Source organism: Centruroides vittatus, unplaced genomic scaffold (genome assembly GCF_030686945.1).
Source record: "Centruroides vittatus isolate TY-2023 unplaced genomic scaffold, ASM3068694v2 contig_882, whole genome shotgun sequence".
NCBI classification, from domain to species: domain Eukaryota; kingdom Metazoa; phylum Arthropoda; class Arachnida; order Scorpiones; family Buthidae; genus Centruroides; species Centruroides vittatus.
Window position 1 is genome coordinate 4,612,743 of NW_027122574.1, and position 12,359 is coordinate 4,625,101.

The 12,359-nt window shown below is 30.1% G+C and overlaps 1 protein-coding gene across 1 annotated transcript in view; it reads left to right on the top strand.

Annotated features, from left to right (window-relative positions):
- Positions 1 to 12,359, top strand: part of LOC136983395 (mediator of RNA polymerase II transcription subunit 15-like) — a gene marked incomplete at its 3' end in the record, with an annotated part of 73,324 nt that overhangs the window by 12,943 nt on the left and 48,022 nt on the right. The window contains 2 exon segments of the mRNA XM_067280108.1: positions 7,020 to 7,107; positions 8,579 to 8,630. Coding sequence (XP_067136209.1) covers positions 7,020 to 7,107; positions 8,579 to 8,630 — 140 coding nt within the window.

Genomic DNA, 12,359 nt, shown 5'->3' on the forward strand with positions numbered 1-12,359 from the left:
ATATATATATATATATAGATATATATATCTGGAAATTAAAATTGTTACTGAGTAATTCTTGAACTCTAGTAAAAAGTCAGATTAGAAGGACATAACAATTTGTTTATTAGTCCAAAGAAAACTCTTTTAAGTGGCTAGATAAATAACTGATTAAGCCGGCTAATATTGCTAAATTCATTTAATTATAATAGTTGTGAAACTTAACATATTATAGATAATGTGAGGTTTATAGACTATTATTATTATGTTGAGTTTAATTAGTTATACTCGGTTGACATCGGTGGCTGTGTACTATGCTGGACCAATGTCAAGGCATAGTAACCAAAACAAGACAAAAATTAAAAAAGTGTGTCAGTATGTGTGTCTCTGTATTCAGGAATTTCCTAACAATATGACATGTATTCAATATAGTGGCCTTCTGTGGTGTGATGTATGTATTTCTATTCAATTGTAATGATACAATAAGCACCCTATCCATCCTCCACAGATTCCTTATTTCCTGGGTGAGTTCTGTGTACTTTCTGACTTTTTCAGTGCATGTGTTTTGTATGTTGTGAGTGTTGAAGCAAAGAAAGTTATCAAACAGTTACAATAAAATAAACAATTAATTACAAAACCATAACAGTAGTAATATAAACACAAAAATATAATATACAATTAAATGTAATCAAAATATAGTTAAGTGTAAATTACTGAACATTAACTTGTAGTAAACTGTCCAAAACATTTAAATAATAACTAATTTCAAATCTACCTATAAACAGAATAAGAAAACTAATGTTAGAGTCACTGCAAAATAGCAAACATGCATTAGCACATATGATGATGTCCGAGGTTCCCCCCTTCTTCGTTGCTGTGCGGTTTTTCCTTTGCTAGCGCAGCAATGCTAGCGTATGCTTGCTGTTGACAGAATTCAACAGATAGAGCAGTCATGCAAGCAAGAGAGAGCAGGAAAATGGATAACTGCACAACATGTTGTCAAGCGTCAAAAAAGAAATAATAGAATTTTATCAATGTAAGTAAATTACATGATTAATACATTCAGTATTGAAAAGAAAATAGTATAAAGTTGTACATTGTACATAAATATTTTCAGCTAGTTAAGCCTAACTAGTAGACATATTTTTTTCATGCTGTTTCCAAGTTTGGAATGAAAACTGACTGATTACAAGTATAAGTTATAATAAAATCTTTGTTCTATAGCCAATCCACATCTGTGAAATCCAAGTCATGTGGACTACTACAAAAAGAACAAGAGGGATTCTGCACTAACACAATTAAGAGAGCTTTTAGCTTCTGAACACGGAATCAACATCACTTGTAATTAATCCGGACCATGAATTTAATAACCGGCCTGGTGGCAACATTAATTGCTATTCTCCCATGATGCAGCACTTTTATTTGAGCAAACATTGTGTAGTTTGTGGCTGCTTTGTGTCTGCATAGCTTACCTAGCAAAAATGGCTCATAGCCTCATGGGAAAAAAGGCAGGGCTTTGGAGTGCAACCAAGAGTATAATAGCTCCCGCTTCCCATAGTTTGCAGTGGCTCTTAATAAAATTTTCACTGATTACCAAATAGTCTTCCAAACTGCATAAATTGATTTCACAAATATATATCAAAGGAAACAGTACCCTCCCATAATTTTCAAAATGAATGTAATGCAAACAACAAAACCTATCAAACTACAAGAGAGTTTACCTGTTGAAAGTTAAAAACAAACATGCAATGTCAATTATACATCAATATCTTTATTTTACAATTATATTTTAAACATTTATAAATTAATAGAAAAAACTGTAAAAGAATATAATGCTGAATATTTTTCCATATAACAAAAAATCTTTAAAGAAACACTCAAAATTACCCATTAATTCCAAGTAATAATGAAAATAATATCAACTCCAAAAATTCTTTAATTAAATTAGAAAAAAAAAGCAATAAGAGTCACAATATGAAAAACATCCAACAACATCTTTTCTACACAATTGACAAATCTTTCTTATATGATTATTCAGAAACTTCAGAGAATTGCATCTCACCTATAAATAGAATAAAAAAACCAATGTAAATAAACTTTCCTTGTATAGTCAATGGTTTCTCCCATTAAATTCTTCATTAAATCCCATTAAATTTAATAAAAAGAAGTAAAAATAAGTCAACATTAACTTTACAGTTTTTTCTATTATTATTTTATCCATGAAATAATTTATCAATTAATCCTTTGAATTAAGCTATATAATAACACTAGTTTGTTTAAGGTGTGTGTGTCTGTGTGTTAATGTGAAACTATATCAAAGCAAGCATTACTTTTAAGATGTTTGCTTTAATTAATGTATTGGGTGATCAAACAAAAGTAGAACCCATGAGATGTTTAATAAACCTTCAACACCTTCACCTATAGAGGTGAAGGTATTGAATATTTATTGAATATATACAGGTAAAAACTGCAGCACGTGACAATACAGAAATTAAGTAATTTTTTTGTTGTTGTTAATTTTCAGTTTTTGAATTGTTTGAATAAAATGAAGGATTTAAAACATTGTTTATTAGATTAAAAGTTTTCAAGTAGATTACAATAAGACAAAATTTGAGATTTATCAAATGTTTAATTGTTTGAACAGTTGATAAATTTCAGCCATATAAAATGCCATGAATTAAAAAATAAGCAAAAAATTTATTATGTTAACATTTAAGCATAGTAAAGATAAGCATTTAGTTTTTACTTAATAAATTCAGATTTCCTCATCATTCTGTCAAATTAGAAACAGTAAATTGAATAGTCAATAAAATGTAAGTAAAAACAATGTTACTGGAACAAAATGATTGCCAATAAAAGGAGTGCTACTGCCTTTATGAGAAATTTTTAAAATTAGTTACACACAAAATTAATTATCCTTACATAAAAAAAAAATCATTATTTCAGTTAAAAATCATTATTTCAGTTCTGTGATTTTTAACTGAATACATAGACAATAACTAGATACATTAATTTAAATAAAAAAATTAATGTATCTATCAATATTGTTTAGGAAGAGAGACCCTTTCACATATACAAATAAAAGTTTGATATGAAACGTGCTGTAATTTCTCAATTATTAACAATATATCTTTAATTATGATATCAATTGGGTATTCAATGTCAAACTTTAAGATATTAAGTTATGGTATAAAATAAAATATGCAAGTTTACTGCATTAAGTATATTTAATTATTAAAATATAATAAAATTTTATATTTTATGCATAACCAAACAAGATTTATATGCAATTGATTGTTTATTTTAGTTCTACAAAAATTTACATGTAGGCTGCTAAAGGCATACAAATCTATACAAAATATTAGTCAATGCTAGACTGTAATTACAATGATGAGGGCATTCCAATTGTGTTGGAACCAAAAACCCAGTCTTATCTATTATTCCACTTTTATGTAATTTCTTTGTTTTATTGCTCTAATGATAATTTCAGTTGAACAGGAAATCCTGCTCTTAGGGGAAGTTCTGGACAGGAAATCAGTTCTAATTAACATAATTTGATCTTTGTTCCCATAAGTTCCATTTTTGTCGATTGACTGATAACTACACTTACGTACAGATAATTATATTATCTTTATTTATGCTTCACAATATCAGTAATTTTAGTTTGTATAACATTCCACATTCTGTAACAGGATATTCTAAAGTAAGTTGTATAACATTACAATCTCTTAATGTTTAAATTAGTTTTTGTTTAAAATATTGAAATGATTAGTTATTCTTTTGTCAAGAAAATTTTCAAATCTAATTCAGCATTAACTATGTTCAAATAGAATAGTTTTAATATCTTAATTTGGTAGCTAGTTAATGAAATGAAAACCAATTACTTCTCTATCTTAGTCTGTTTTATTTCTTATTTACATTTTCATAGTGCCATTTATTACATTCTTTTTAAGTCAAAATTTTACTCAGCTAAAGTATTTATGATACATACCTATCTACATAGTATTGAGAACCAGCATCCTTTATGATTGAGTTGGTTTTAATTTTAAAGTTTTAAACTTTGACTGTTGAGTTCTGACTGCCAAACCAACACCTGTTTTGTAATACAAGAGAAGTCATCTGGAGAAGGGAATTGGTCAATGTAACTGTTGCTGGTATTTGCCACATATGTTTAATCTGATGTTAGTAGTTGTCTTAGCAAGATATAGTTTTATATAATCTTGCTCTTTTTTGTTTTTATTAAACTTTTTTATATTTAAAACAACCATGGAATCTTTTACATACTACAATAGATTTCCTGCTGTTACCACTTAAGTGGTTTCTAAGAAACTGTGATTAAGGAACTTAAAAAACTGTGGACAGTGCTCTGGTTTCTTGTTGGTTAACTGTAAAAAAAAAATTGAGATTTAATTGCAGAAATTACCATTTGAACTATATATATATGTGTGACCATAGGGCCGGTATCTCTTTGATACCACGTCAGGATGACACCACTGTATCCTTAGATTGATACAGAAAATCAATTGCGCGAGCGGTTACGTATGGGTTAGACCCGGAATGAAGTGAGTGGAGAGGATGACGGAAAGAACGCACCCAGAGATTTATATATAAAAATATACCCGTTTATTTTCTCATATGTCTAATTAGATACAAACGATTACTTTACAGAGAGACACGTGATAAGGTACATGGCTCACGATCCGCGAACATAAATTCTACGCGGATTAGAGAGAGAGAGAGAGAGCTGACAAATATTCGCGTGTAGGATAAATACCTTAAGATATGTAGTCGGATGTCGATGTAATAATCGATGATATCCTTATAGACCGTTGTAGGCGTTCGGGCTAAGAATAGATGATCTTGTAGTAGATCGTCGGTAATGACTCTGTCCACTAACAGGTAATAGTTGTTCAGATAGGAAGTGTAACGACGACAGTTCGGCTTGAATATAGATGATGAGGGAGGATCGGCGGCGACAGGTAACTATCCTTTTGAGCGCACAAACACACGGTCAGTAACAACTTCTCCGTCTTACTCATCGTACTCCCTTTTTATATGGGGAGGGAGTTTGCAGGCCCTTCTTTGATTTCGTCAGAAGAGATGATCTTCTTGGACCAATAAAATTATTGGTGACGTAGTCGTGTCACCGAAATTTGACTCATCTTAACAAGGAACTCAACTCGTGGGAATCGAGTTTAGACCGCTCTTATCAGAAAGTTTTATCAGTTGATTTCCCGTTTAACTAACCCTTTTTGGTCTACTTCGTTCCGTTTTGTATAAAATGTAGAGTTTGCATAAAATATAGTTAAAAGATTATAAAGGTACATATAAATGATAAAGTTCACAATATCCCGATCGTCACATATATATTATATATCATGACATTGAAATGACAACAAAAAAATTGAGACAATTCATAAATTTTAAAGTACAGTCAAACCTGTTTTTGTGCGGTCTTTTTCTGTGCGATTTTTGTGCGGTATATGAAAATTTCAATCAAATTGGAACATAATTGACTCCTGTAAAATTTTTAAAAACTCTATTGGTTGTTTTCTATGACATCAGCAGGTTTTTTCATTTTTTTTTCAAAAAATTTTTTTTCTCATACGTTTTATTTCGGTCCCGTCTTATTTTAATAGCATAAAAACCATAAATAATATGTTATACAGTAGAGCGTCGATAAGTGGAACGTCAGTAAATGGAATGGCCGGAACGTGGAACGATTTTCAGTCGGACTGTGTCGTGCTGAATCGAATGTTTTTGATACTAAATTTACTTCTAAAGTATAAGTTTCATGTTTTTTATATTCTTTAATATATTTATTTTGTTTGTACAAAATGCAGAAATAATTTTTAACGATACGATAGCCTCGATGATTATTATAAAAATTTTCGTTAGGCTTAAAATCGACGAAAATTCAACACGAAGCGACACGCAACAAAGAAAAATTCAACAGGAAGCGATACGCAACGGAGAAAAATTTGAACATCGGACAGGTTAATGTATTTTTTCGTACAAAGTCGGAAACTGGAACAAATCATTAACTGGAAGGACCCCAGTCCCCAATTGGTTCCACTTTCGACGCTCTACTGTATTTGAACAGATGCAGTAAGTTAGCTCCCCTCCAGCTTTAGACTGCAGGTGTGAAATTTCACGCCTTGTTAAATGAAATAACACTTCTTGCAGCTATATTTATCAAATAAAATCATTATTTAACGATTATTTTTAACTTTTTAATGTTAGATTCGTATTTAAGTGGAAATAATTAATTAATATAAAAATTAAAATTCTTAGAGGATTTTTTCCCCATTAGGTGTTGCAGAAAAAGGCCCAAGGAGTTAAAAAAGCAATTCCTAGTTATTTCGTACGGTTTCGAGTTATTTTCTACGTGAAACTTTTTTATGCCGTCCATATTCACGGCATAAAAAAAAATATATTTTTAATTGTGTTGCTACAACTATTTTTTATAGCCACTCGTGAAGTTTCACAGGTTTTTTTTTTTAATGCATTTTCTTTTATGCGGTCCCTATCCCCTATCGCCCGCACAAAACAGGTTTGACTGTAGTGTATCTATTGTACAGTACATTACATATATAAATCATATCCTGAAGAGTTTTTATTGGACTATCTTAAGCTTTAATGTAAATCTTATTTTTGAATTTTACTATTGTATTAAGCAGTCGTATTGAGTTCATAAAGCAAACAATAATCAATAAATAAAATAATCCAACCTAATTAAAAATGACATATTTTTCCCATAATACTACATAAAAATAATTTACATATTCTTATAATCTCATACTGAAAGATTATTTAAAATGAAACAAAGATGATAAAAGTTTTAGAAAATAAATCTGAAATAAATCTTATATTATTTAAAAATCTTATACTGTTGATAAAGTAGAAATATCAGCTTTATGATTTAGTTGTAATTTAATAATTTTATATAATGATTAAGCAATGACTGATACTGAAACTGTTAGGTTGTATGAAATTAATCATATTTATACGTTAAATACTTCAATATCTTTTTATTTTAGAGAGGAAGCCATAAGACAATCCGGCAATCCGACGACTAAAAGTGTTGTCGAAATGGAAAACCATGTTTTTGCTAAAGCCAGAACTAAGGTATTTACAAGTTTATTTTTATAGAATTATTTTCAAATTTTCCAACATATATATTGATTATTTATACTAACCCTCTTAGTATGAAGAATTAATGTACTGAGTATGTTGGCACAACGTAAATAAAATGAACACACTAAAAACGTTTTTTTGTCCCAGTACAAACAGCTTTGGATAAAAACTAATGTTTTTGACCAAAAACTTGGTCTTCATCAGGCTATTGACTGGTATAAAATTTGAAACTGGAATTCAAACGACGTGTTTAAAATTATTCTAAATTCCAAATTATTTAAAAATTGGAAACTAATTTTTGCCATACATGCTACTGAAATGATAAAAATATTGTTACATCCCTACAAATAAATAATAGTGTATTTGCTGGTGTAGAAATGTACTAGTGTTGTTCAGTGCTTTCTCATAGCACCACCTCCATGCATACAAAATATTGATGGCATCTTTTGCATTAATACAGTTGCCAGCCAGGCCAGCTTTATATATTTCCAATGCTTCCAGGTTGTGAAGGTGCTGAACCTGATCTGACATTTTTACCAATTTGGCCCTATGAAGGTTGGCTTGTATTTCGGGGTCTCTGGCGTAGGCAGCTAGGACGGTGGTATGCCTTTGATTGGCGATATCATACCCGTTTAAAAATGTTGTTCGAATTCCAGTTTCGAATTTTATAGTGGTCAATAGCCTGACAAAGACCAAGTTTTTGGTCAAAAACGTTTGCTGGAACTGACTCTAATATTAAGCTTTCTGTAAATATTAGAATCCCAATTTGGTATGAGTATGCCATTGACCTGAAATGAAATAAGTTTCTGTTAAATTTATATAAACTGTTCTCTTTAATACTAATACAGCTTTATAATTTTTACTGTATATCGCAGCAGGCTGATCAAGACTTGTAGAAATGTACTGTTTGGTTTTATAGCATCTTAAAGACAGAATACTTTATCATTTAAGTCATAATGTGAAGTAAATAAGACTTTTTAATCATTTTTAAAAAGCGTTTATTTTTCCACTGAATAGTTAAGAAATACTTAGACAATATTGCAAATATGCACAACCTTTTAAAGTAAAAAAAGTCATATATCATTTTTGTAGCATATTAAGCAAGGGGAAGTGATATGGACAAAATTCAGGATTAGAAAAATTGTTTCTAGGAAATTCAGATATTGCAATAAATTAAAATAGCAAATAAAAGACGTTATAAAGATTTTATTATTATTTTTTAAAAATATTTTTGGGAAATATTAGTTTATGATGATGATGATGATGCTTTAAAAGTAAAGGGAAAAAAGAATAATATTTAGCAAATTTTAAAAAGTCTGTATCTGTAGAATTGGAAATTTGTATAAGTAGGTTAAAACTGGTTTACTCTGAATATTTATTTTTGTCATTCTGCATCATTATCAGTAACTTAACAATAAAAAAGTACTTGTTACAACTAATTGAAATTGTTTTTGTTTTTTAGGAAGAATATTTAGGTTATGTTGCAAGATTAATTATTCATGCAAGAGAAATGAGTAAGTGAATGTATATTAAAATATTTTGGACTTTAAATTTTCTACATAATAATAAAACAATCATTGATTACTTATAAATAACCTATCATATTATAAATAACATGATTTATTGCATATAAATCTTAACATTAGATACTGAATTTGGAATTGGATAAGTATTGGTGTTGAATTCTGTTTTAATTTCAGATCCAAATGTATTTTAGCTACATCAGAATCTTTCATTTTAATTCATAATTTTATATTTTAATATTGTTTCTCTTATTAATGAAGTTTTTTTTTGTTTTATTGATCTACAAATACAATGCATGCTACTTACTATGATTAATTTAAGATGTAGTTTAAAACAAAAACAATATAAAAATGATAATATTAATTAAACAAAGGTTCAGTAATGTATGTTGATATGAAATAATGCATATTATAAAAGACTTTCAGTGTTAGGAACTTCAAACAGAAAGATAGCAAAATTTGTTGAATAAAACATAAAAATAACATTAGTGTTAGTGTTGGGACAATGATGAGGCAATCCTTTAACTTAGAACTGAACTTTAATTTAATCTAAGACTATATATACACTTGTTGATACATCCATAATTTGGCGCCAACAGAACAACAGGTTTCTTCCTGCCTCGTGCTTTCTTAGCAGAGTGTTGCCAGTCCACATATAGTTTACGACAGTTTAGTGATACTCGCTTTAGTTTCGCATTCCCAACAATCCCTCTCTTGAAGAGACTCTATGTTTATTTAGTGTTCTCTTCGCTAGTTATGCGTTTACGGTGGATTGGGAAAGGTTTGGTCCCAAGTGGTTTCTTGAGGATGTCGACAGCGTTGTTCTTAGAGTCCATATACTCTGTTCGTATTGTTTCATCAGTGACCTTCTCTCGAATGAAATGATACTTTACAGCTATATGTTTGGTTCTACCGTTTATCACATAACTTTTGGTATGTCCTATTGCTGCTTGGTTGTCACATTTGACGATACTGGGTTCTTCCAGTAATTCCTGCTGATCTAACTGTCTAAGCATTTCTCTCATCCATGTTATGTCTTTTGAACACGTTGATAGGAATATATTTTCAGCTTCCATTGTACTGAGAGTTGTTACGGATTGTTTGGTACTCTTCCAGGCTATAGGCCCTCCGGCCATAAATACTGTGTATCTGGTTGTACTTTTACAATTTTCTTTGTCCATTGCCCAGTCTGCATTTGAGTATGCAAAAAGGTTTCCTCCGGATCTTGTGTACTTTATTCCTAGTCGTCTTGTTGACTTCAAATAACATAATATTCTTTTAGCTGTGTTCCAATATTTTCTTGAGTATCCATTGCAGTACTGTGCGAGTTTGTTAACTGCAAATGTAATGTCTGGCCTTGTTTTCTGCGATACATGCACCTATAAGTTCTCTGTAAGGTCTTATCTTCTGTCTTCAAAAATAAATTTTGAAGATAGAAGTATTGGAGATTGGAACATTTAAAAATCAGAATGAAACTCATATTGCACCAAAAAATTTATAGAACACCTGAAGAAGACCATAGAAATGAGTTGAAAACATTAGCGTTACATTCTAATATTGTCTGCAAAAAATATACAAGGTTAGTGCAACATATTTGTATTCACTACAGATTTTGTGGTCCAGATACAGTATTTCTATGCAGCAACAAACCCGTAAATTGTGGCAATAAGTAAAAAATTCAAAAGGAGGTAAAGTCAAACTTGACTATAACAAGCATTAGGGGACTGGCAAGATTTCCTTGTTATAACTGTTACTCATTATATTCATGAAGAGCAGTGTTGTAATTAGGGGAAGAATGGGCAGTTACTTTGGATGCAATTACACAGGGAATTATTATGGATGGCAAAATTTGTAGCTACACACACCATTGATGATTAGTAAAATTTATCTTTCCCAGGGAAAACAACAAGTGAAAAATAAAAACTTATTTTTTTCTGAATAAGAATTCCTCTTTTGCAAAAATCGGCACACCAGTATAATAGTCCTATTAATTAATATGATAAGTCCTTAGTTGACAATAATAATATAAAACAGTATAATATAAGGACATAAAGGCAATTGAATTAATGGGTTACCACTCTGTTTACTAGCATTCTAAATGATGCTAGCTTGTGTGAAGTTGTCTTCTGATTTCCAGTGTATGAATGAGTTGAAGTGGGTTGGCTTACAAAAGGCTTTAGTGTATAGTTTAGTTCCTACTTTGCAGATTGTTAGATCTAAGAAATTAACCCTAAAATCATTTCTGTACGTGTTATCACTAATTCATAGAATCTATTAACAATAAAACAATAGTGTTGTTGTTAATAGATTCTATGAATTCTAGCACTATTGCTGACTCTTCCGAATGATTAACATATCAATATAATATGTATATAGTTCAGTATATTGCATAAAAATTAAACAATATACAAAAATACGTGCAAATCAGAATATTTCACCATAGTGAGTAGCATTCAGTTATCTCTCTGTGCTTGGAATGTCATAAGCTGGAGAAGCATGGTTTATTAATTAAAAAATTAGCTTAGGTGGTACTAGTAATATTACACTTCAATATGGCTGTCTTTTGGAGGGACATAGTGACAGGAAGCTGCTGCTATTTTATATTTTATTTCTCAGAATATATTTGTATTATGATATCAAGATTTGTAAATTTCATTGTCAGTGTTACAATTGTTATTTCATATTACCTGGATAATCTCAAAGATAAGTTGTGGAAAATTGTACTGGAAAGTCAAGATGAGTCCTGAACACTTTGTTAAATCTTTGTTGTTTAACAACACTTCTCTCCACTGTCGTTATCTTACAATAATGGCCTGATGCACCTGGCAGTGTCATCGACATGTACAGTATATCATCACTCAAGAACCAATCATACAGGAATACAATTAAGATAGAAAAACAGGCTTTTATTGGTTTCTGAAGATATGTATTTCTCAGACATGTTCCTCATTGGTCCTTTTAAATTTTACAGCAATATTGAGGACAGAAATTACATGTATGTTATAGAAAATTATGACAAAAGGCTTGTATAGAAAATTGCTTTAATTTTTATACCATTACTTTTGCTCTACAAAGAATTTTACAATAGTTAGAATTACCTTTGTACCTAATCATTTGCCATCCAGAAAAACACAAATTTACATATATTTGTCCTATGTAAAATAAGACCTTTCTGTATATTTAATGTACCGTTACTGAAAATTATAATGTATATTCTAAATATAATTTTATTTAAGTTTAAGTTTAAGCTTAAATGTAATTAACTAAAAATCATTTTATTATTTATGTAATTTTAAAGTTTTGATTAAGCTTTGTTTCTGAAAGTAACATTTTTATAGAAAAATAAAAATTTGGTAGCAAGGGCATCTGCAGGATTTTGTCTTGAAGAGAAAACATATATGGTATAATTTAGATCAAGTAACCAATTAATCCATTAATTAAGAGCATGTCCCTTAAACATATTTCTACTTGTAATATCTTCATTTACATTTATGAAGGTGAACAATATGTAATTATATAGTGGCTAGATGGTTGAGGGGTTATGGCTAGGGGACTAGGAATAGAATCCAGGTGGAAGATTTCTGGAATTTTTTTATGGTTTGTTTGTTCCAGATTTGCTGGAACAGTCCTTTACCATCTGACTGCCCTTATTTTGGCCATGGAGAAAAAGGCCCTCTTAGTTGGATACAGGGCAGAAAGAGAAAAAAAGCATGTGAAAAA